Below are 27,144 nucleotides of genomic sequence, written 5' to 3'. Positions count from 1 at the left end.
GACACTTCTTGTTTTTTTTTTTTTTTCAGGTTGGAGCTGTAGTTCATGTATGTGTTGCGATGTCAGTTCGATGCGCGCGTCGCATTATCAAACTATTCTTGTTGACATCTTGGAGCGAAAACATAGACCTAGGCCGGGTGATCTGGTCCGATAAACTCACTGCACAGACAGCGTGACAGTCCTTCTCGGAATTGCAGATGGCGACATTGCAGGACAGCACTATAAACTCTCACGTCTTTCTCAACTTCAGCCATTAGTCCAACATAGGTGCGCGCGCTCTAACCGAAAGCGGGAGACGCATCTCTATAGCAACCTCACAACCTCTCCAATGCGGCGCCTCGCGATATTTACAAACAAGTCATATTAATCATATTAATTATCATTTGACAGAACGCCGTCAAATGCAGCGAAGTAAGAGAAATGATTTTAGTTTAATAATTTAATTGAGTGAGAGTAAAAGCACACATATTAAAATGTACTCAAAATGTACACGTTACCCAATAATTTTACTCAAGTAAACGTAACGAAGTAAATGTAACTCGTTACTACCCACCTCTGTATTATATTATATTATATTATATTATATTATATTATATTATATTATATTATATTATATTATATTATATTATGTTATATTATATTATATTATATTATATTATATTATATTATATTATATTATGTTATATTATATTATATTATATTATATTATATTATGTTATATTATATTATATTATATTATATTATATTATATTATATTATTCATTTTCCTTCGGCTTAGTCCCTTTATTTATCAGGGGTCGCCATAACAGAATGAACCGCCAACTATTCCAGCATGTTTTACGCAGCCGTGCCCTTCCCACTGCGCCACCGTGTCAATATTAAATCATATTATATTATATTATATTATATTATATTATATTATATTATATTATATTATATTATATTATATTATGGTGGCGCGATGGCACAGTGGGTAGCGCTGTGGCCTCACAGCAAGAAGGTCGCTGGTTCAAGCCTCGGCTGGGCCAGTTGGCATTTCTGTGTGGCGTTTGCATGTTCTCCCCGTGTTGGGGTGGGTTTCCTCCGGGTGCTCCCGTTTCTCCCACAGTCCAAACATGTGGTATAAGTGAATTAGGTAAGCTAAATTGTCAGTAGTGTATGTGTGTGTGTAGAAGTGTATTGATGTTTCCCAGAGATGGGTTGCAGCTGGAAGGGCGTAAAACATATGTTGGATAAGTTGGTGGTTCAAGCCACTGTGGCGACCCCAGATTAATAAAGGGACTAAGTCGAAAATGAATGAATGAATATTACATTATATTATGACAACAAAAGTTTTGTATACAATGTTTTTTGCATACTGTATTGTGAAATAATAATATATTTATGGTGAAAAACAGCTGAAGTGGAATTAGATTTTGACATTTTCTGAGTTGTTTTTATCCTGCTGCTGTGGCTTTTTTCTGCTTTGAGTGAAACCTAATAATATGCTAGTGTGTTGAAAGTAAGCATTAGTTCTAGCAGTGGCGCAGTATAGGCGTGTGCTGTGTGTGTGTGTGTGTGTGTGTGTGTGTAAGTGTGTGTGTGTGTGTGTGTGGTTCACACCGACCTCAGCGGAAGACATAATGCTTGACACGCAATTGTTGCCTAATATCATTCATTCATTCATTTTCCTTTGGCTTAGTCCCTTATTTATCAGGGGTCACCACAGTGGAATGAACCGCCAACTATTCTGGCATATGTTTTATGCAGCAGATGCCCTTCCAGCCACAAACACCCATACACTCACATTCACACACACACTCATACACGACGGCCAATTTAGTTTACAAAATTCCCCTATAGCACATGTGTTTGGACTTGTCGGGGAAACTGGAGCCCCCGGAGGAAACCCTTGCCTAATTAGCCTAACTTGCTTAATTAACCTAGTTAAGCCTTTAAATGTCACTTTAAGCTGTATAGAAGTGTCATGAAGAATATCTAGTCAGGTATTATTTACTGTCATCATGACAAAGATAAAATAAATCAGTTATTAGAGATGAGTTATTAAAACTATTATGTTTAGAAATGTGTTTGCGGGGGTGGGGGGGGGGGGGCTAATAATTGTGACTTGAACTGTATATAATGTGTGTAATGCACACACAAACCATTTAATGTGTATGTGTGTGTGTTTTCTGGTTGATCAGGCTGAGTGAGGAGCAGATAGCGACGGTGTGTGAGGCTGTTCTGCAGGCTCTGGCGTATCTGCACTCACAGGGAGTCATTCATAGAGACATCAAGAGCGACTCCATTCTGCTGTCACTGGACGGACGTGTAAGTTCATCCCACATCATCTGCAAAGTGTGCAAAAACTGCCTAACTCAATATTGTAATGCATTAATTTCAAAAGTAACTTTCCCTAACACTGCAGACTACACCCTACAGTAATTGCGAAATAATTCGACAAGGGTCGTTGAATGCTTGATTCTGATTGGCTGATAAATATTAGATGTGGGAACTGTAGTATAAGTGGAATAATTCGCCAAAATCTGTCAGTTGAATTATTGGAAACAATGCACTCCAGATGTGTAATAGATACTCTTCTTTACATTGTCGCTGTGGAAACTATAGTATAAGCAGAATAATTAACTCAGGTCCATTGAATAATTAGACAATATTGCACTCCGGAGGTTTAATGGACACTTTTGCATCACATCATGACCACGTTGGGTTTGCAATATTTTCTAATAACTCAACATCAATAGTATAAGTGGAAATATATTAGACTAAATGATGGAATATTAATATACGCTTTGCTTTAAATGTATTCTCAAAGCTATTTCAAACAAAAAGGCAGACACTTTGCATGCAAACAGTTGAAGTCAGAATATTAGCCCCCCTGAATTATTAGCCCCCGTTTGTTTGTTTTTCCCCCAATTTCTTCAACACATTTCTAATCATAATAGTTTTAATAACTCATTCCTAATAACTGGTTTATTTTATCTTTGTCATGATGACAGTAAATAATATTAGACTAGATATTCTTCAAGACACTTCTATACAGCTTAAAGTGACATTTAAAGGCTTAACTAGGTTAATTAGGTTAACTAGGCAGGTTAGGGTAATTAGGCAAGTTATTATATAACAATAGTTTGTTCTGTAGACAGTCAAAAAATTTTTTTGCATAAAGCGACTAATAATTTTGACCTTAAAATGGTACATAAAACTATTAAAAACTGCTTTTATTCTAGCCAAAATAAAACAAATAAGACTTTCCCCAGAAGAAAAAATATTATCAGACATACTGTGAAAATTTCCTTGCTCTGATAAACATAATTGGGAAATATTTAAAAAAGGAGAAAAAAAAAATCAAAGGGGGGCGAATAATTCTGATTGTGTATGTGTTTAAATTGTATTGGAGTATTAGTTTAGAATGAAGTTAACATTTTTGTATATTTTATGTAGCATTTTTTGTTATTCGATTGTATATTTTATTATGCATTAGAGCTGCACAATATTGGAAAAATTAAATTGCGATATTTTATTTTTCTGCAATAAATAATGTGATATGATTACGGTTCACTAGTTGGTTTTAATAGCTCCATTCGATGGTTCTCTGCGGAGTCTAATAGTATTCAGATACAGAAATTGAATAATCACAATGCAATTGCTTTTGTTACTTTGTTTTGTCTCGTTTTTAGTCCAAATATCTAAAAAAAAAAACTCTTAGATCAAGTAAAACTACTGCTTTGTTCTCACTTTCAGAAGAAATAAATCAAAATTAAGAGTTTTTCCTTAAAACAAGTCAAATTATCTGCCAGTAGGGAAAGTAAAAAAATCGTGCATCAAAATGTGGATATTTGGACTAGAAACAAGACAAAAATTAGAAAAACGTATACAGTTGAAGTCAGAATTATTAGCCCCCCTTTGATTTTTTTTCTTCTTTTTTTAATATTTCCCAAATGATGTTTATCAGAGCAAGGAAATTTTCACAGTATGTCTGATAATATTTTTTCTTCTGGAGAAAGTCTTATTTGTTTTATTTCAGCTAGAATAAAAGCAGTTTTTAATTTTGTAAAAACATTTTAAGGTCAAAATTATTAGCCCTTTTGAGGTATTTTTTTCTCGATAGTCTACAGAACAAACCATCATTATACAATAACATGCCTAATCACCCTAACCTGCCTAGTTAACCTAATTAACCTAGTTAAGCCTTTAAGTGTCACTTTAAGCTGTATAGAAGTGTCTTGAAGAATATCTAGTCTAATATTATTTACTGTCATCATGGCAAAGAGAAAATAAATCAGTTATTAGAGATGAGTTATTAAAACTATTATGATTAGAAATGTGCTGAGGAAATCTCTCCGTTACACTGAAATTGGGGAAAGAAATAAACGGGGGCTAATAATTCAGGGGGTTTAATAATTCTGACTTCAACTGTATATTTTTTGCATAAGTCATATATATTCCATATAAATACAATTATTAAATACAAGTCTGTGGCTCCTGGTCAACTATAATCCAGACTCAACATTGCATATCTTGCGATGTGACTGTTGTGGATGTGCACATTGCAGTGTCAATGCTTAAACCATATATTGTGCAGCCCTATTATGCATGTATATGTTCTGTTTAATAGTTTAAATAGTCAATTAAATAGTTTTCTTACCTCTCGTCTCGGTGTTTGTCTGTTCAGATCAAGCTGTCAGACTTTGGCTTCTGCGCTCAGATCAGTAAAGACATCCCGAAGAGAAAGTCTCTGGTGGGAACACCATACTGGATGGCTCCTGAAGTCATCTCCAAATCTCCATACGGAACTGAGGTACAGACAACCAAAAACAAATACACATCACTAGTTGTGTTTCCATGTAAAAATGCACAAAACTGGAATACTGCATAAAACATTTGTGAACAAAGCAGCATTTCTAGTGCTAGAGAACAAAATGGTCACTTCTTAATAAACTTGCACAAATATTGCTGAGAGAAGTGTAGTTTGCTGCACTGTTGGGATTCGCCACTGTGGTGTTTTTTCTTCTCTAATAAATGAGTTGAGCCTCAGAAGACGAAGACGAAACACAATGAACCCGGTGGCTATTGGAGGCATGAGATGCTCTTTGGGAGCACAGACTGCTTAAGACAGTTCTGGAGGGAATAATATTAGAAGAATGATATTACTGAAGCACTGTGATGACGGATTGACTGAGGGCTGAGCCTTTTTACTATCAGCACAACAACATTACAGATCTTTTACTATGGAAACATGGAAAGCTGCAAACTCCATTTATGCAAAGTCCCTGAAACACACGTTTATATCTGTGAAATCATCTGTCAAATACTACATCACATCACACACACTGATGCACATGCGCATTCATTCACTAAAGGTGTTTCCATCATGATTTATGCACATTTTGCTCTTATCAGATAAAAAATTTATCCTACTCAGGTTTTTAATGTGCACTTTCAAAATGTGTGCAGATGCAATAATCCAAAATGCAAATAAGTGATGTTTTATAAACAAATTTGGGGAGGAGCATGCACAGAAGTTTCAGTATCAAATACGTCATTGACAATTATTCTATTATCCAATCAGTTCTTGACCAAACTCCTATATATACCAAAGCTGTCGTACCTGCAGCATCTCACGACTTTAGCATCCCTCCACCACCCCGTCACCTCACCTCTTAAGCATTACAATCCCGGGGGGAGCGTTCTGGGGCCGGGCTAGATACTTCGCTCGAATCCCTATTCCTCTTTGTTTTCTGATAAGAGGAATAACTCGAGTTTGGGTGTCTTCCCCGAGCTCAGAGCCTTCTCCCCGGACAGCACGCCAAATACGCTTTATTCTGAAACTATTGCAAGTGTGAACTCGTGAAAAAAGGTAGATAGCAACATAGCTAGTGCTAGATGCATGTAAAAAAGCTGATGATACCTGTTTTGAATGTGCAGGTGGATGTTTGGTCTCTGGGCATCATGGTGGTGGAGATGGTGGATGGAGAACCGCCATACTTCAGTGAAACTCCTGTGGCGGCGATGAAGAGACTGAGAGACGAACGTGCACCGACTGTGCGAAACGTCCATCAGGTAATAGGCGAACATCAACACAAGCCTCTAACACAAGACCCGTGGTCACACTAGAGTTTGAGCATGCAAAATTCTGTCATACGGCACTGCCAAAAGGGGCAGGATTGGCAAGACATTTGGCCAGTGGAGAAATGGTCGTGCCCATCTGAGTCTGGTTTCTCTCTAGGTTTTTTTCTTCACTTTCACCAGTTGGTGAAGTTTTTTTCCCTCTCCGCTGTCACCACTAGTTTGCATGGTTCAGGATCTGTAGAGCTGCGCATCGTTGGATTTGCTCTTCAGTGTTTGGACTCTCAGTAGTGATTATTAAACCACACTGAACTGAGCTAAACTGAACTGAACTTTGAAAACTGAACTACACTGTTCCAATTTACTATGATCTAGGCATGTGCCGGTATCACATTTTCATGCTGCGATTAATTGATTGAGCTTTTATCACGGTATACGGTATTATCAGGATATTGTAATTTTACTAGAGAAACAGGTAAAAAAACACAAAAAAACTTCAGTTTCGTCAACTTAGTAACTTTAATAACTTTTTAATTAACTAAAAGTACTTCAAACATTTAAATACAAATAAATATAAATAAAACAATACACAATATAAAAGTAAACTTGAGCAATTATATCAAAGTGAATGTGCAAAGGGAAACCGTCTTCGATCAGCAATCGTGGAATGAACTGCCAACTATTCCAGCATGTTTTATGCAGCAGATGCCTTTCCAGCCACAACCCAATATTGGAAATCACCCATACACACTCATTCACACACACTCATACACTACAGTCAATTTAGCTTATTCAATAATAAACATAACAAAAACTGCCTGCTAATGCATGGGTAAATCTTCAAAGGGAACAGTGTTACATTTTAACCTTTCACCTTATCCTGCTTGCTGTTTCACTATCTAAACAATGAAAACATAATATAAGTCAAATTTGTTTCATTTTGATATTATGATTAACAGACACCAAACAGCCTCGTGTAGCTGCATATTTTTATGAGCATCATCTTCACACTGCATATTTATAACAAAACAGGGCTTAAATATAACTGTCTCCTTTCATTTCCATTGAAAAGAATGAACTTTACCCTGTCTCTTTTGCAGAATATCAGTTTTAATAACCAATAATGGCCATTATAACAGTATAACGTGCATTAAATTTAAACGATAAAGGTAAGTAATCAGTCAATGTGCAGAATCAGTGTATGTGGTTACATAAATTAATATATTAGCTTATCTTTGCACTCAGCCAAAACAGTTAACTGAGAACAAGTGATTCAAAAGACATAAGAATTGTTAGATAGAGACAACAAGATGAATTCAATATCACGTTTAACAACTATAGTGAGATGAGATCATCCAGCAGATGAACTGTCTGACATGCACTATACACTCACCTGGGGTTTATGCCGACCCGCTGAACTAGTGGCTGCAGCTCTGGGCAGAGAGTGTGTGGTCACGTGATTTGCGTTTTTAGCCGTGTACTAGAATGAACAGAGAACTTTTCAGAATCGCTAAATGAAACGCCGGTGTATTTCCCGCGATTTCTCTGCGCCTCCCTTGCGTTTCTTCTCTCTGACTCTCGACTATTTTGACAAATACACACAGACGACGCACGCTCACACGGAGTCCAAAATAGGAGTTTGTGATTGGGCCAGCCCAATGTCAATACCGAAAAGAGCCAATGGGCTGCAGGGTGTCACATGGACCGGCCCGGTCTGTCTGTCCGGGAAAAAAAGCATCTACTTTCAGAGAGTCACAGATCACAGCAGCGTCAATCAATAAGGCAGAAAAAAACGATAGGATGCTAAGCCTTTTATGGGCCGATCAAATCATAAGACGATGATCAGCCCGGCCCAAAAAGTACGTCGGCCCACCGGGAAAGTGCCCGGTCTGCCAGATGGAGAGTCCGCCCCTGCGTGTGTGGATTATAGTGCAGTGGCAGCGGCGGCGCGCACTGCCTGCACACAAGGCTTCTACATGTGGGGATTGTTTACATCAGAGTGCGCATCAGTTCTGCGCAGCATATACGCAGTGTTTCTTCAAGCGGTTGATGGAAAATAAGCTAAGGCGCGTTCTAAGAATATAAATTCGGATCTATTATTTTTCACGGTATTTTGAAGTGCCCGCGATAACAATATCGTGCATATTCATTACGGTGATTTATCGCATTACCGAATACCGGCACAAGCCTACTATGATCTTATATGTGAAGCTGCTTTGACACAATCTTCATTGTAAAAGCGCTATACAAATAAAGGTGAATTGAATTGAATAAAATAATTAGACATTAAAAAAGCGAACAATTGCTCCATAATTTCTGTCCAGAGAGATCCTGTTTTTATTTTCGAACTTTGTAATGCAGCGAACTGCAAAACTAGTCGCACGAGCTTGTGTTTCCGGTTTGCATGCGTTTGAATGGAAGTCTATAGGGAGAAAAGTCCAGTGTGACCACGGCTTAACACACATATACACAAAATAAGCCAACATCAATAGCTAAATTAAAGTACAAATGAAATCAAAACTAACCATAATGATTTTGTTAGCTCACATTGCTAGTTTGTAATCTTGTTAGTGAAACAATATTTATGGGTCATACTAAGGTCTTTTAGGCCACCAGCTGCTCTACATTCATCCCAAGTAAAATTTTATAAACTATTTTCAAGAGAAGCATGTGATATGATTGATTGTGGCTGGTCTCTCATCTGCAATCATCGGTAAACCCATAAGATCAATCCAAACCTATGATAAATAGCCCATTTTCACCTTACTTCCCTTATCTTAGTTTTTGAAGAATCCCCCCGTCCACCCCATCTCCTCCTTTTCTTCCTTTACCGAGAGAAGCTCTCATGACCTACCTGATCTTAGATTCCTTTTCTCTCTCGGTACAGGGTGCCAAACCTGCTAGTAGTATCAAGCAATATCTAAGTGTGAAATCTTGAGTCTTGTTTGCCGGGGCGGACTTGCCACAGAGAGCAGTGGGACATTTTGTTTGTGCAGCTTCTATTATTAAAATATTGGACATGTGTGCACGTGTGTGATTATGGTGGTTTATGAGGACATACATTTGTGTACTGTCATGGCTATGACCTATTACAATGTTGGGGTGGTTTATGAGGACATGCCCTGTGTCCTCATCAAGGGTGTAGGTTTGCACTTGACATTGGTGGGGACTGGGGACGAGTAAATACAACCCCCCCACACCCCCGGCAAGAATAAATATTGTTTTTTTTTTTAAATATATATATATTTTACATATTGCTATTAATTATTTAACTGCTATTAAAATGTATTAATTAATCCTATCTTCATACAATTTATTAAGTTAAATTAAATAGTCAGGCGCGTAGCTGAGGGGGTTCAGGTGGTTTGAAAGGCCAAAAGTTGAATTATTATTATTATTATATTTGAATTTATCTTATTATTCAAATGGTCAAATTCTCACTGAGGAAGGTTGAATGTGCTGGGCAGTTTCTTATTTGCCAGTAGGCTTCAGTTTTTAATTTAATGAAATCTAATCTAATAAAATTTTAAAGGAAAAATATGATTAAAAAAAAAGTATTTTAAAAATAAGTATATTTTCATATTTGAAGAGTTTAGATGCAAAAATGCCAATTAATATTTTCTTCTAAAATTAGCATTTTTCTCCAACTCCTGTGTGTGGATTTTACTTTTATAGTGACGAATAAGTCATTTCTATTGCCTTTAAAGTGAAATAACTGAACATAAATATACAAGGCTGAGAAAAATGCTCATTTTACATGGCATTTAGAGGTTTTACATCTGAACTCTTCATTTCTTTATTCTAAGAATTAAAGTTCTAATTTCTAATTTAAAGTATTTTTATTATTTCTGAAACTTACAGTTTAAATGCACGTGAAAATAAAGCAACTTGACAAAATGGAAATATTTTTGGTACATCAAAAAGTGTAGTATAATAACTATCCAACAAGATAACCCAGCAAAAATGAGTTCTTAATATGTCAATAAAATGTAATATTTATAGCTCAATTAAACAGAATGAATAATTAATCTAACTGCAAAAGGTTCAGTTTTTTCAGAAAACAAATAACCCCGCTTTCAATAAGCTGGCTACAGGCCTAAAAGCGTAATGTTAAAATAATGTTTATTAACTGATAAAGAGAGAGTTTAATAAAGACTTTCGCTTATTTTTTGTGCAAATTAAACATGTCTCATAGTATTATTAAAAGATGGAGCACCGTCTGTAGGTTTTCTGACAAAATGTTTCAACCGAAATTGGAGATGTTACTCTAAGAGTTTAGAAGAACTAGCAGGGTCATATACGTTTACATGTAATTTAGGTCTTTATTCTGCAGTTAGCTTTCAGGAAATTTTGTTTACAGACTACATCAGTCTGCTATAATGTTAGACTGATCGTAAAGCGGTGAAAAACACAAGCAATTATTTAGCATTATTATTTATATAATTATACTAGCATTATCATGATGGACTCATTCAGTAGCGAACTTGAGTTGATGTGACTTACACTTTCCTTGAAAAAGCTCTTTATGTCCACCTTTTTTGCTAACGCCATCCTCATCTGTGTGTGTCACACACCTCACACAAAGCAGCCTCTCACATGACAGCAGGGAAAGGCAAAGCCAATCACAATGTTCATATGTGTTTGGGGCCGGTGCGACTTAAGGAGAGAACGTGATTTTCCTTTCGGCATGTCTACGTTTATATTGACAGCGCAATGTTTTTTAAGATAATTAAGTTATTGGTGGGGACATTTCAGTAGTTGGTGGATATTGGTGGGGACACGTCCCCTCCTCCACCCTAAATCTACGACACTGGTCCTCATAATACAAAACTGTTAAAAAATGGGGTCTTACTTAATGTGATCTTTTCAGATTAAGATTATGCCACAGATTCCCTGTAAGGGTTGGGTTTAAGGATAGGGCTATACAATTAGTTTTTTTAACAGTATAAAATACATTACAGCTATGGAGAGTCCTCATAAACCACCAAAATTAACATACAGTTGAATCAAAATTATTTGCCCTCCTGTAAATAGTTTTTTCCTTTGTCAAGTGTTTCCCAAATGATGTTTCAGGATTTTTTCCACAGTATTTACTATAATATTTTTTTCTTCTGGAGAAAGTTTTATTTGCTTTATTTCGGCTAGAATAAAAGCAGTTATGTTCAAAAGCAGTCAATATTATCAGCCCCCTTAAGCAATATTTTTTCAACTGTCTCCAGAAGAAACCACTGTTATACAATGACTTGCCTAATTACCCTAACTTTACCCTAATTTACCTAGTTAAGCCTTTAAATGTCACTTTAAGCTGAACACTAGTATCTTGAAGAATATCTAGTCTAATATTATTTACTGTCATCATGGCAAAAAGGAATCAGTTATTAGTAATGACTTATTAAAACTATTACTTTAAAGAAATGTGTTCTTTCCGTTAAACAGAAATTGTGGAAATAAATATACAGGGGGATTAATGATTCACAAGGGCTAATAATAAGTAATAATAAACAAAACTGTGTGTGTTCAGGTGTCTCCAATGCTGAAGGACTTTCTGGACCGTATGCTGACGCGTGATCCTCTGGAGCGAGCGAGTGCCACAGATCTGCTGGAGCATCCGTTCCTCCTGCAGGCCAGTTCTCCACAGTGCCTGGTGCCCCTGGTGGAGCAGTATCGCAAGCGCATGTCCCGCTGCTGAGACGGAAACCAGAACCACGGTCTGGACGATCTGCTGTCCCGCTGCAGAGCTGCTGACGGTCCCGGAGACGCAGGACAGATGGATATGATGAGCAGACGACAGAGATACACCATTCTCTGCTGCACGACCACATTTACAGCGGGGGAAATAAGTATTGAACACGTCATGGTTTTTCCCCAGTCAATATATTTCTTAAGGAGCTGTTGACACACTGAAAGATTTATTGGATTTACTCATTTGTTTTAAGGTAAGTGGTTGCAAGCAATTTATATGGGCTAAATTTAAACAAACAAATCAAATTTAGTAATGTTCAATTTCATTTATTTAAATTCAGCCCAAGTAAATAGTTTGCAACCACTTACCTTAAAAAACTACTACATACAACAAATCTTTTTTTCAGTGCATGAAATTGATCCAGACTTCGGTAAAATCATCAACATCAGTGAAACAACAAAAATTTAATAATGAGCCCAGGCTCATTATGGATATGTACCCCTGTATACATTTCTAATGAGCGTGAAATACATCCTAGGAGGTACTTTTTTTGCCGTTTTTGTTTTCACGAATCCGCCAGAGGCCACTGTGTACACCTATTCAGATCTCAGTTTTCTCTGGACCGACCGATCGATCTGATCGACAGTGTTTTCAAAAGCAATCCAGAAAAAGAAAAGCCCTCGCGTCTGCCTGGTTTTTACAACGTTTTTAGATATTAACGCATTTAACCATGTTATTTGTGTGGTTTATTTATCAACTAATTTCGAGAGGATCACGTGCTTATGATCAACACGGCTGGCTCCTCATTAGCTCCGTAATCTGACCCATTAGATGATTACGGAAGCATTATAAATAGTTTTTCACTCCAGTTATCTTCGTCTTGAAGCTCCCCCCCCCCCCCCCCCCCCCCCCCCCCCTTCCACCCCTACTTCCTCCCCCTTTTTTCGATAGGGCGACACGGTGGCCCAGTGGCTAGCACTGTTGCCTCACAGCAAGAACACCGCTGGTCCAACCTCCTATCGGCTGGTTGGTGTTTCTGTGCGGAGTTTACATGTTCTCCCCGTGTTCGCGTGGGTTTCCCCCGGGTCTCCCGGTTTCTTCCCACCGTCCAAAAACATAAAGTATAGCCAATCGACTAAACCAAATTATCACCGAAAAAAACACTAGTTTACACTTCTCACGCGGCGACAAGCAGGGGAGTCCTCGAGACCTACCTGAGCTCGAACTCCGCTCTCGCCCTTCTAACGGGAGGGAGCCCCGGGCTCGAGGATATTACGAGCTCAGGGCTCTCTCCCGGGACAGCATGCCAAATACGCTTTATTGATTATCAGCTAAGTGTGAACTCTTGAAACTTCAAGTCAACAGCACCTTTAGAAATATGTTTTCTGTAAAAAAAAAATGGTGACGTGTTCAATACTTATTTTACCCGCTGTAGGTGGTTACAGGCAGTGAAATGTGACTGAAAACGCCACATATTCTGGGTAAAGCTGCTCATATTCAGCATAATCGAGACTCTGGAATTTCCGGAGACAGAAACGAGAGTCATCCGTGTCATGTTTGAGTTCACTGAGCACATATTTTTGGATATATGAAAGCATTTTATAATGCATTAATATACTGATTTTGATCTCACAACTGGTTTTAACAGCTACGCCACCTTTAATAGTAAAAACAATTTACTTTTAATAATTTAATCATATTATTTATACCACAGAGCTGTTGAATGCTTGATTCTGATTGGCGGGTGAGCATTCTAAGCCGTTATTTTCAGATAAACACACAGCTAAAGTAGTTCCGGTAGGTTTTGAGCGTATTAAAGCTCCATATCACTACGCTGAATGATTTCAGGTAACTAAAACAATCAAAAAAATCATGTCAAGATGAGATGTGTAAGAAACTAGTGCTACACACAGGAGCAGTTAGAGGACAAAAACCTGACAAATAAAGTCTCAAATACACATCTTAACAGTGGCTTTAACTGTAGAAACCAGAGTATAAGCAGAATAATTCACTCCGGGCCATTGGATTATTAGGAAATAATGCATGCCAGAGTTGTAATGACACTCTGCTTCCTGACAGAGTTGAGTGTGCATTATTGTCATAGTAAGAGCAGACTCTAGTTCTTGAAATATTATGCCAGATGTGTAACAGCCACTGTTATATCTTCGGTGTGCATTATTTTCATATAATTTAATTGGTTCCAACATCAATTATTCAACCCAAACTCATTATTGATACGTACCCCATTATACATTTCTGGAGAGCGCAAAATACGTTTTTGCTTTCGCGAATCCACCAGAGGCCGCTGTGTGCACCTTTTCAGATCTCAAATTTCTTTTGCGCCTATTGTTCTCATGTAAATCCACCAGAGGCAGCTGTCGACTGACTGACCGATCAACTGACCAACCCTTCTCCTTCCCTAAACCCAAACGAAGCGATCCAGAAAAAGAAAAGCCCTTGCCTGATTTTTACCACGTTTTCAGTTCTTACCACGTTCTCACCCTGTTATTTACTTGTTTATTTTAGTTTTTGCCTTTTGTTTTACCTGCTTTTTGAAACCGTTCTTCACCAGACTCGAACCCTGTGGTCGCAGTCAACTCCTCTCTGCATCTCAAGTCTGCCGACGTACGTGGCGAGCTACTGGGCAAACTGGTAACAGCAGAAAAGCTGTCCACACGGAGGTAAGCGGTCAGCTGGTAGCGTGAAGAGTAACAGAAGCCACCACCACGTAGCATTTGTTTTAAAGGTGAAATGCAGCCATACATAGCTCTGGCTACATAATTCGCGCTCTCCAGAAATGTATACGGGGGTACATATTCACAATGAGCCTGTGTTGCAGTTATTCCTTACATAATCTTAATTTCAACATTTACTAATACATTATTCAATCTAACAGTTATTTAATGGACCTGAGCTGTTATGAACTAACAATAAATCATTTGCAGTTTAAATAATTCATTTTAATAAACGTACTGTAACAAACTCTGGTTAATGAATTAGCTAGCATTAACTAATTGAAATATATTGTAAAGTATTAACTTAATATTTATTTATCTACAGTGTGGAATTATATACGGTTAAACTGATTTGCCTCACATGTATTTTGGATAAATGACAACAAGCTTCAGGCTCATGCAATCAGATTTTAATGCATTTTGTCGCTTCACTATGAAACAAATGTATTTTCTTCAGTATTTTTGTCATTTTCAAGAACAAATATCTTAGGTGTTAAACCTCGAGAGCTAAGAAATTCTTTAGAATTTAGTTTCTTGATGAAACCAGGAAGATATTTGCCAGAAGCGTCAATACATAAACTTGTTTTCCCTTTAAAATTGTAGTTTAATGTTGATAATGTTTTTAAAATAACATGCACCAATGAATCCTTTACAATAAGTCAACAAGCATGTATATATATTTATACAACAGTTCTGTATGGTTCTCGAATCTGATTGGCTGATAGCCGTGCGATATTCTGCAATGTCAGCACTTGTACAACCTCTTCACCCTTGTGTATTACTCCGCCCACATGACAAGCAGAGGAATAAACTCACTACAGTTTGACAAATATCGCAGCTGTTGGACAACATAATGTACTTTATAGGTTTTTTTAGGAATGTAGTTATGTAGATTGCAACTATGCAGTTTATTTATAAGGATAGTGCCTATTTTAAATATATATATATAATATATTTTTAAATATATATATATAATATATATATATATATATATATATATATATATATATATATATATATATATATATATATATATATATATATATATATATATAATTTCAGAGATTCAGCACGTTGGCAGCCATCAGCAGAGCAAAGAAATTGATAGTTGATGTTCCGCCACAAGATGGCGACAGAGACCGTATAATAATTCCTTGTAAGTGACATTCTAAGTCGATCTCTTGCTTTTGTATTTTGTAGTGCTGTAAAAAAGCCAATGTATATTTGGCTGTGTACCACAGTAATCTGCTAGTGCTAGCTTTGCTTTGGCTTTTTTTCAAGGTTAATTATTGTGATCTCCCGATTGCAACAGAGAAATACTGGGAAATCTCTGTAGACTGATGGCATTTCATGCTGTTCAGCCTTATAATCTTAAAATGTTAACAAAAGTTTTGTCATCACTTTAGAAATTACGCTAGAGAATCATTCAAATACTAGCTCTAAAGTGACGTTTGTGAAGTAGTTGTTCTGACGTCAGCTGCAGATGTGAATGAATGGCGAAAGAAAGTAGTTCCTCGTACAAAAGGGTTTTTGAGACTTTCTGAGTGTGATTTCCTTTATTATATACACGATTATGCCGTCGAACTGTTGTATAAATGCAATATCACACTCGTAGCAGTGCAATGTGGCTGTATATTGTCACTGCTGGGATACTATGCCATTCGACTTGCAGGCTTCGAGGCAACACAGGCCTCCCACCGCACTGCTACTCGTGTGATATTGCTCATATATAAAAATAATTAATTTTTGATTTCATCATAAGTTAAATAAGAATAAAAATACTCATTTTTGTCATTGGTGAATCTTAAACCATATTTTTTGTTGCTGTAGTTTTATATTTAAAAATGTAAACAATCTTAATTCAAGATGGTGACTTGAGAAAAATATTATATCTTATCTTTTTTTTTTAAATCTATCAATATTAAATGTTTATTTCAAAACTATTTTAAACCCTAAAAGAGGAAACAAGTTTATTTTCTGGCATTTTTTTCTGTGTTCCAAAAAGCATTGACTTGAATTGACTTTTTAAAAGAAATTAAGACAATATTTTTAGATTTAAAAAATGTTTAGATATTTGTACTGTATTAATTTTCCAGCAAAAAAATTATAATATATTATTATATAAATATATTTTGGTCATATCACTCACTTTTGATTCAATGTCCAATGCCAATGAACATTTTCAGCGCCTTTTTTAAACATAAATGCCAATATTTGATCAAGATCAGCACAGATAATATCTGAAGACAGATCATTTCTGCCCTAGTTGCTCATATTTCACCTGCGTTTGACTGGATTGCATGACTAAAAAGTGGCTTGAACCCTAATCTGAGGAGCGAAAGTGTTTCTCCAGAATCGATGTCATTTGTTGACCGGTGCAAAACGTTTTTTATGAGCCATTGTAAGTAACCAGCTGTAAATATCCTAATGAACTATTATTTATAATTATTGATTTTCCAGTGGATCGATGAGCACCTGCTTTTGGAAAGTGTGCCGCGAATGGTTTGTAAACTGTGTAAATATTGCATCTGAGGAGATTTCTGATTTCTTTAATGGATGATTTTACTGTAAAGGTTTCAGAAGATCAAGTAATGTACATATTCAAAGCGGGAAAAACAGCCGTATTTGAGTTATTTACTTCTGTGAGAAGAAAGGAATGGTTTGTGTCTGTTTGTCTGTGTGTGTGTGTGTGTGTGTGTGTGTGTGTGTGTGTGCGCGTGTGTGTACCCATATAGAAATTTGATAAATAGCAATATATGCAAATTACATTTTGACAAACAAGTTCATATTTGCATTTTACATTCATTTAATATGTCATATATATCAAAATTTAGCAAAACTAGCATATCTACATATTTACATATATATTTTACGACCATCGAAATTACAAATTTTTATGTATAGGGCTGGGCCGATAAACGATATATCGAATCGCAATAAAATGTATATTAAGAACAGTGATAAGCTCTGGACTTTTTTACTCTTTATTGATCTGAGCCAATCACAAAGCAAAAATTTGCAACAATGGGAATTTAGAAGTGTGTTGAAATTAGAGATGCACCAAATTTTCGACTCCCAACATTATCAGCTACCGAACATAGGTTATGCGATTTAATGTACCCTCTAATTTGTGGCTTCTGTCATTGTTGGGATACTCTTTTAAATCTGGAAGAATTAACAACTGATATCAATTATATATCGTTGTTGTTCAATATAGAAAATAATTAATGGAGATTGCATTTTTGACATATAGCCCAGCCCTATTTATGTATATGTTCAAATATATTATTATGTATTATGTTCAAATTATATAAATATACAGTTGAAGTCAGAATTATTAGCCCCTTTTGATTTTTCTTTTTCTTTTTAAAATATTTCCCAAATTATGTGTAACAGAGCAAGAAAATTTTCACAGTATGTCTGATAATATTTTTTCTTATGGAGAAAGTCTTATTTATTTTATTTTGGCTAGAATAAAAGCAGTTTTTAATTTTTTAAAACCATTTTAGGGACAGAATTATTAGCCCCTTTAAGCTATTTTTTCTGCATCTAGAACAAACCATCATTATACAAAAACTTGCCTAATTACCCTAACTTGCCTAGTTAACCTAATTAACCTAGTTAAGCCTTTAAATGTACCTTTAGGCTGTATATAAGTGTCTTGAAAAATATCTAGTCAAATATTATTTACTGTCATCATGACAAAGATAAAATAAAACAGTTATTAGAAATGAGTTATTAAAACTATTATCCTTAGAAATGTGTTAAAAAAATAACACAGGGGGGCTAATAATTCTGACTTCAACTGTATATAAACACATCTATAAAATTATTGTATATTTGTAATTCCACAGGTTGAAAAATTATATAGGTAAATGGCCATCTTCACTATATATATATATATATATATATATATATATATATATATATATATATATATATATATATATATATATATATATATACATACATACACAAATATGAACTTCAATGTGATATATATATAATTTGCATATATCAGGTTTCTAAATGTGTGTATGTGTGTATGTTTACATTTTGGATGCAGCGTTCATTGTGATATTTGGCATCCTGCCTGTTGTACTGTGAAGTTTCCTAAATTTTCATACTTATAGATTAAAAGACAGCAGAAGAGAGAGCAATGGAGGTGTTGGTTTGTTTGGGGCCGTTCACACACTAAACCTACTGTATGTACATTATATGCAAAATGAAGATCATTTCTGTCATGTTTTTCTCAATCTGCATTTGCTCTGCTTTTTCACTGTACATGAGGTCATTTCGAAGGACTTTTATGGTGACCTTTGCTTTACAAAATACCACAGCAGTACCACAACAAAATATTATTTCTGAACTTTGTCTGTATGTTCAAAACCAGGTTTTTTTTTTTATTATGCAAATGTTAAGAAACAGTATTTGCTGTTTCCAGTATTTTCGGAATGCTTTTTTAATTATTATTAATGTTTTCTTTTTTTATTTAATTAATTTAGTTTTATTTTTTCATGCAATGATTATAAATCAATCAGCAAACATTATGGAAACATTACTTTGATCACACTTTACAATAAGGTTTCATTAGTTAATATATTTACTAAAGTGGACTAAGAAAGAACAATACTTGTACACAGTTTATTAATCATTAACATTTACTAATGCATTATTAAAATCAATGTTATCATTAGTTAATGCACTGTGAGTTAAGAACTAACAAGGAATGCCTTTATTTCATTAATAAAGACAAGTAAATACTGTAATAAATGCATTATTTGTTGGTTTATGCTAGAGAATAAATAACTTTAACTAATACAAACTTATTGTAAAATGTGACCATTGCATTCTCTCAACCCTTTAAAACAAGTAGTAACATTTAGTTTTACTCAACTAAATATATTTTTAAATATTCATTATATGATAATTAGAAGCAGCACGGTGGCGCAGTGGGTAGCACAATTGCCTCACAACAAGAAGGTCGCTGGTTCAAGCCCTGGCTGGGTCAGTTGGCATTTCTGTGTGGAGTTTGCATGTTCTCCATGTGTTCGCGTGGGTTTCCTCCTTGTGCTCCGGTTTCCCCCACAAGTCCAAAAAAAAAACATGTAGATGAATTGGGAAAGCTAATTATCCATACTGTATGTGTGTGAATGAGTGTGTATGGATGTTTCCCAGTGATGGGTTACATCTGGAAGGGCATCTGCTGCTTAAAACATATGCTGGAAAAGTTGGCAGTTTATTCTGCTGTGGCAACCCCAGATTAATAAAGGGACTAAGCCGAAAAGAAAATGAATAAATGAATGAATATAATAATTCATAAAATAACTACATGAATAACACTGTTGTGGTAATATTTTCCAAACATTATTTAAGACCACATGACGTTCTCTAAATGTTACTGCTAGAAAGATTATTCCTCTGTTCTTCTGGGCATGAACTATTTTAATATGCTGGACTTAATGTTTTGTTTATCTTTCATATTTTAGTGCATTACATCTTTATCCTAGTTTTACAAAAGCATCCCAATTCACCTACAGCACTTATACTACGTCTAAAATGTAGTTTGAGTCTGTAAGGAGTATGCAACCTGGATAAATTACTTCCTCATTAACTGACCATTATGTTGCTTATTTACGTCCCCTGTCGATCATCTCCACACGTCATCCACATTTATTAAATATTTAATTTCTTACCTTATTGGAGATTAATATCCTCTTTGCGATGTCCTCAGGTCTTTGGATAATTCTGCATTCAGAAGTTATAATGTCCAAACGCCTCTTTAGAAGTTCACATTGTTGTTGCGGGTGAAGTATAAAACGGAAAAGGTGATTACAACATTTGCCAGTTGGCTAGATAATAATTAACAGCATTCAAACATCTTCTGCTAGCTGGCTTACCAAAGCTGCTCCACTTGACAGGTCTCGCGCGTCGGCCATCTTTGTTGTTTGTTTACACTTTGTTTAACTCGCGCGTTTGTAATTCTAATCAAACTCACGTCGTACGGCCGGTTATACACTTCGAATTTCTACCATAAATCCCGAACCATTGGCACACTCTTTTCAACTTATTGCAAACACAGTGAGCGTTTCCTGAATATTATGGGAAACTTCTAATTTTGTAAACATACATTAGTAACATTTAAAAGATTGCAGCATACTAAATTAATTACAAAAAGGTCCACTAGTTATGTATCAATAATGTTGTGCTAACATGGTTTAAGACCAGATCACTGAATGAATATGAATATATTAATAATATGCAAGTTAATAAATTTAAAGAACATTAGTTTTCAGATTTTTTTTTTTCAGATGCACTATTCAATCTACCTGCTGAAAAAAATCCAGCTTAAACCTGCCTAGGCTGGGTGGCTAGTTTTAGCTGGTTGACCAGCCTGGTTTTAGAGGGGTTTTGGCCGTTTCCAGCCATTTCCAGCCTGGTCTTAGCTGGTCAGGCTGGAAAGTGACTAGCTAAATCCAGCTAAAACCATCTTGACCAGCCTGATTTTAACTGGACATAGTTGGTTTTGGCTGGGCCCCCAGCGTGGCTAGGCTGGTCAAGCTGGTCATTTTCCAGCCTGACAGCTAAGACCAGGCTGGAAATGGCCAAAACCCCTCTAAAACCAGGCTGGTCGATCAACTAAAACCAGCCGACCAGCCTAGGCTGGTTTAAGCTGTTTTTTTTTTTTCAGTAGGGATATAAAAACAATACTATAGTAATTTAAAGTAAATACTGTAGTGTTTTTGAACCATACTACCATAAAGTACTCAAATTCTGATGTGGTGATTCAATATACAACAGCAATAGTAGTAACACAATAACTAGTAATGTTGTGCATATAAAGTAGTTTTCAACAACTATAGGGTGTATTATACTACAATACACCACATTTTACTATAGTAAAACTGAACTATACTACAGTATTTATTAGTTTATCAGTTCACTACAGTTTTATAGCACTCATTAACACAGTGTTGTAGAGACTCTAATACAGTTTAATACACTTAGACCAATGGTCTCAAACTCACTTCCTGGAGGGCCGCAGCTCTGCATACTTTAGCTCCAACCACCTCCAACTCACACCTGCTTAATAGTCTCTAGTAGTCTTGAACACCTTGATTAGTTGGATCAGGTGTGTTTAATTAGTGTTTAAAACTGCAGAGCTGCGGCCCTCCAGGAATCCAGTTTAAGACCCATGACTTAGAGACTCTAAAATATACAGTATAATACACTTTACAACTGTATAGTTCAAAAACGCTATAGTATTCACTAATTGCTATAGTATTTTATCAAATGTGTTCAAAATCAGTGTTCTAGTATGAATATGCACAGATGAGTTTATAAGTAAACAGTGAATTCGTGATTTTTGCAGTGTTTTCTGATCTCCTGTGTTGTTTTGCACTCATCTGTGTGTGTGTGTGTGTGTGTGTGTCGGCCCGTGTCAGTTTGCACAGCTCTGTGTGATTGTGTAGATGAGGATACAATAATCAGTCCACCACATGTGTCGTGTGCTTGTCTGTATGTTGGTCAGTGATGAAAGGACAAATACACATTTACATTTTTTAAATGAATAAATCAAGCATATAAAAAAACACGCGGATATGAAGTTTTATTTGTCATACACAGATTCTTGAAGCATGTTTTATTTATATATTTGGCTATCAAAATACAGTTTCACAGAGAGATGCTTTGAGTTTTCGTCTATCAAAGAATGCAGAATATAAACTATGTACATTAGAGATATGCATAGATATACAAAACTGCGTACAAATCACAATCGCTTGATGATTTACGTCACTCCTTTTGGATTAAGACAGAAATATAGGCTTATAAAAATATACAGTTGTCAGTTGAACACAAAATTAGTGCTCCTGTGAAATGTTAATTAAAAAAGTCCCAAATGCTGTTAAATTAGTTTTTTCTTTAACAGAATTTTAATAGCTAGTATCTAATAACTAATTTATTTTTGTCTTTGCCATGATGACAGTACATAATGTAACCCTCCAAGTCAGTTGCTCTAACAAGGAGGCTAAAGACCATTCGAGGTGTGAGGAGTGAGGTTTATCTGCACAGCAATTCGCTAGCTGGCCTCCGTTACACTCATCCCCTCTAAACCTCCCTCCCATGTGCAACCCACCGGTTCTACTGCACCCAACCTGGTCTGAGCTGGGATTGAATCGGCAATTCTTTAAATGGGAGTCAGTTGCTCTAACGAAGAGGCTTAAGACCATGGCCTCTAGCGTCTATCTCTAGAGCACCATTAGAGGTCAGTGGAGTGAGGTTTACCTGCATAGCACTTCGCTAGCTTGCCTTTGTTACACTCACCCCCCTAAGCCTCACTCCCATCCCAGACGAGCCCCCACTTGCAATCCACCGGTCCTACTGCAGCCAACCCCGTCTGAGCTGGGATTGAACTGGCAATTGTTTGTATGGGAGTCGGTTTCTCTAACAAGGAGGCTAAAGTCTGTCGCTAGAGCACCTACTGAGGTCAGAGCAGTGAGCTGGCCTCCGTTACACTCATCCCCCCTTAAACCGCACTCCCATCCCGGATGAGCCCCCATGTGCAACCCACCGGTTTTACTGCACCCAAACTGGGATCGAACCGGTGATTCTTTGCATAGGAATAGGTTGCTCTAACAAGGAGGCTAAAGATCATGGCCTCTAGTGTCTGTCGCTAAAGCACCTTTAGAGGTCAGAGGAGTGAGGTTTACCTGCATAGCACTTCGCTAGCTGGCCTCTGTTACACTCACCCCCCTCAACCTTACTCCCACCCCAGACGAGCTTCCACGTGTAACCCACTGGTCCTACTGCACCCAACTTGGTGTGAGCTGGGATTGAACTGGTGATTCTTTGTATGGGAGTCAGTTGCTCTAACAAGGAGGCTAAAGACCATGGTCTCTAGCGTCTGTCGCTAGAGCACCTTTAGAGGCCAGAGGAGTGAGTTACCTGCACAGCACTTCGCTAGCTGGTTTCTGTTACACTCACCCCCCTAAACCTCACTCCTATCCCGGATGAGCCCCCACGTGAAAACCACTGGTCCTACTGCACCCGGGATTAAAGTGGGGATTCTTTGCATGGGAGTTGGTTGCTCTAACAAGGAGGCTAAAGACAAACTTCACTAGCTGGCCTCCACTACACTAATATTTTTCTAGTTGTTTTGCATGATACCAGTGTTCAACTTAAAGTGCCATTTAAAGGCTTAACTAGGTTAATTAGGCAAGTTAGGTGAATTAGTTTTCTTAAACAGGCTAAGATTATTGACCTTTATTTATTCCAGCCAAATTAAAAGAAGACTTTCTCCAGATTGTATAAAAATATAATTGGAAATACTGTGAATAATGTCCTGTTAAAAACCACTTGGCTAATATTTGATAAGTAATTAAAATTTCCCAGAAGGGCAGGAATAATTCTGTGTTCAGCTGTACATGAATGTATTATCATAAAAGCATGTAAGTACTTAATGCACAGACAATCTTTAGCGGTGCATATTTAAATCAGTTCACTATTAGCTGAAGGACGTTAATGAATCTACAGAGGCAGTGAAAGACCTTGAGAGCAGCAGCGATTAAAACTCTCTGGAGTTCTTACATTCATCAAGCATGAGAATATTTTAAATATATATACACTGCAAATAAAATATAAAAAACATGGCTTTTACTTTGTATTTTTTGTCAGTTTTTCCGGTGTAAATACCAAAATATTGTTAATTTGACATGCATTTTCTGTTTTCTCAAAAAATACACAAATATTAGGTGAATTTAGATGAAAATAAATAAATAAACAAAAAAAATAATAATTAAGAGCTAAAAAAAATTAAAGCTTAAATTAAGAACAAATATAAGCCAGTGAAACAATGACATTCTAATTTAATTATATATATATATATATATATATATATATATATATATATATATATATATATATAAATAATTTTCTGACTATTTCCTGATAACACTGTCTGACAATTTTGATTGTTTTCAGCAATAAATAAATACAGTAATAAATTAACTTGAACAAATATTTCCGAATGCAATCTGTGAAAATGGTTACTGTAAAAAAAATGATGAGGAAGAAAATTTCACACTTTAATTAAATGTACAATTCACACTATTAACAAACCATCAACTAAGACCTTTAGCTCACTAAACTACTAAGTAGCTGCTTATTAAGTGTTAGTAAGGTTTTAGTTGGCTTTATGTAAAATAAGATCAACTTTATAAGTGCTAATAAACAGTTAATAACTGGGAAGGCGGTAGTAAATGATGTGAATTGTTACTTAAATTAAAACGAGTTCCACTTTACATTAAGTGGCCTTAACTAATTTGTACTTACACTGAAATTAATCAATGGTTACAATGTATATTTTTACATTGCACTTATGATTAATTTTTATACCTGCATGTAATTACATCTGTAATTAATTTCTGTGAATACACCATTGACCATCCCTTACATCTCAATCAACCCTTAAACCTACTCTTACCCCCAAAACTGTCCATAACCCCACACGTATCCCACCCAATACATTATGAACACAGTAAGTAGATTGTATTTATTTTTTGATGCAAGTATAGTTGAAGTCAGAATTGTTAGGCAGATTAGGGTAATTAGGCAAGTCATTGTATAACAGTGGTTTGTTCTGAAGACAATCCAAAACAAATATTGCTTAAGGGGGCTAATAATATTGAACTTAAAATGCATTTAAAAAAATTGAAAACTGCTTTTATTCTAGCCGAAATAAAACAAATACGACTTTCTCCAGAAGAAAAAATATTATCAGAAATTTCCTTCCTCTGTTTAACAATTTCAGAAATATTCGAACAACAAATAAACAAAAAAAAAAAAAAAAAAAAAAAAAAAAAAAAAATCACAGGAGGGTGAATAATTCTGACTTTAACTGTAGTAGTTAAGTCCACTTAATATAAAGTGTTTCCAGAAAATCATCATTGTTTTACAGTATAGCCTCTGATAGTCATAAACATCTTTTAAATGAACGTCTGTTCTCCTTTAAACGCCCACAGGAGGCGCTGCACTCACCCGGAGCTCATTTTAGGAGCTGAAAATGACAGAATTGTTCTCAAATTCGCATCTGACGGCGCTGATGCTGTCCACGCTGGGCTGGCTGTTCACTCTCTGGTGTTGAGAGAACGGGAAGGTCTCCGAGCGAGACATTTTCCCTTTAGCGTGCCCTGTGCCACTGCTGGGACAGTCTCTGTGGATCCTCATGAATTCGGGAGCGGTGAATCTGCGAAGGAGTCTTGTCCCCAATCCGGACAGTCCCGAAGAGCGAGGTTTGATCCTGTCAGGCTGCATTTCCTCCCGACTGCACAGCAGTTTGCTTGGTCTGGATGATTTGGGAACGACTGGATTTAGGACGCTTGTGTTGTAAAACCTGAGCGGTTTCTCATCCTGCAGGGACGCTCTTTTAAACCGACTAGCCGATCTGTTGGTCTCTCGAACGTCTCCTTGGTAGGATTGCTTTCTGAGCTCTAGGTTTAAAGATGGAGATTTCCCCCAAAGTTTGGCATCAGATTCACTCTCACTCAGCGCTGAGTTTTGAATCTGTTTTGAGGTGAATAATAAATCACATTCAGCTTCAGATTTTGTGTTTGGTTCATGTCTGAAGCGAATCCTCAGATTATTAGAGTCGCCAACACAAAGCTGTCTCTGAAACAAAGCCGGGAGGATCTCCTCATGTTTGCTCTGGATTTGCTTGGAGAATCTCTCCAGGACTTGTTTTGGGAGTCGATTGGGCCAGCGGAGATCTTCCGCTGAATCTCCACTGCTGTTTGTTGGACTTATTAGCTTTTTTCCACAAGTGTTGAGGGTTTGAACACATTGGTTGTGCCCGAAGAAATCAGCAACTTGTGCTGCTGAGTGTCCGGCGTTATTTGTGCGATCTAATCGCAGACCAAGCTTCTTAAAAGCACGAACTAAAAACTCCAAAACCTGGCTGTGACCTCCGCATGCGGCGTACATCAGTGCACTGTTCCCCCATGTGTCTGTCAGCTCAGGGTCTGCATTAAACTGCACCAGAAGCTTCACTGAATCCAAATATCCCTGTTCACAAGCAAAACTCAGAGCCGTGCGTCCGTGATCCTCTCGTATGTTCACATCAGCTCCTTTCTCCAACAAAAGTTGGGTGAATTTAGAGCGTGATGCGTTATCTTGAAGGCAAACGGCGTGCATTAGGAGCGTACGGCTGTTTTCGGTTTTCCCATTGATTATTCGTCCATCTAAAGCGTCCAGGACGAAGCGAGCCAGGTGGACCTTGCCGCTCTGCATGGCGTCCAGGAAAGTTTTGGTGCCGGAGCCCTGGCAGAGATCTTTCGGCCTCAGCATGCTGGAGAGTGTGTGTGTGCAGAGTTTGTGAGTGTCGTCTGGAAAGTGTCTGTGTTTTTATACACAGCCTCTCCACACGCCTTCTGCTGTTGCTACGGAAACAGCCATTGGAGATTGAGGATGCTGTTATAGCATTCATTCACCATCAGCTGGAGAGAGGGAGAGAGAGAAAGAGGGAGAGAGAGAGAGGGAGGGAGAGGGAAAGAGGGAGAGAGAGAGAGGGAGAGGGAAAGAAAGAGATTTTGTTTGCTGCAGTTCATAATTTTCTCTCTCTCTTTCTCTATCTCTCAAATTAAAACTTGCTTTCTTGGCATGACA

At 36.7% G+C, this 27,144-nt stretch overlaps 2 protein-coding genes across 2 annotated transcripts in view; one reads left to right on the top strand and one right to left on the bottom strand.

The window, feature by feature from the left end:
- Nucleotides 1–11,892, top strand: part of LOC130244131 (serine/threonine-protein kinase PAK 4) — a 54,992-nt gene extending 43,100 nt beyond the window's left edge. The window contains exons 8-11 of the mRNA XM_056476414.1: nt 2,184–2,310; nt 4,673–4,798; nt 5,926–6,060; nt 11,588–11,892. Of these exons, the coding sequence (XP_056332389.1) occupies nt 2,184–2,310; nt 4,673–4,798; nt 5,926–6,060; nt 11,588–11,755 (556 nt within the window). The 3' untranslated portion in view covers nt 11,756–11,892. The remainder of the gene's footprint in view (nt 1–2,183; nt 2,311–4,672; nt 4,799–5,925; nt 6,061–11,587) is intronic.
- Nucleotides 11,893–25,433: 13,541 nt separating this feature from the next.
- LOC130245012 (pre-mRNA splicing regulator USH1G) lies at nt 25,434–26,827 on the bottom strand. The gene has a single exon (XM_056477634.1). The coding sequence runs from the start codon at nt 26,824–26,826 to the stop codon at nt 25,534–25,536; it is 1,293 nt and encodes a 430-aa protein (XP_056333609.1). The 5' UTR covers nt 26,827; the 3' UTR covers nt 25,434–25,533.
- Nucleotides 26,828–27,144: the final 317 nt, after the last annotated feature.

This window comes from Danio aesculapii, chromosome 17, assembly GCF_903798145.1.
Source record: "Danio aesculapii chromosome 17, fDanAes4.1, whole genome shotgun sequence".
Lineage (NCBI taxonomy): Eukaryota > Metazoa > Chordata > Actinopteri > Cypriniformes > Danionidae > Danio > Danio aesculapii.
This window is presented reverse-complemented; position numbering and strand designations above follow the sequence as displayed.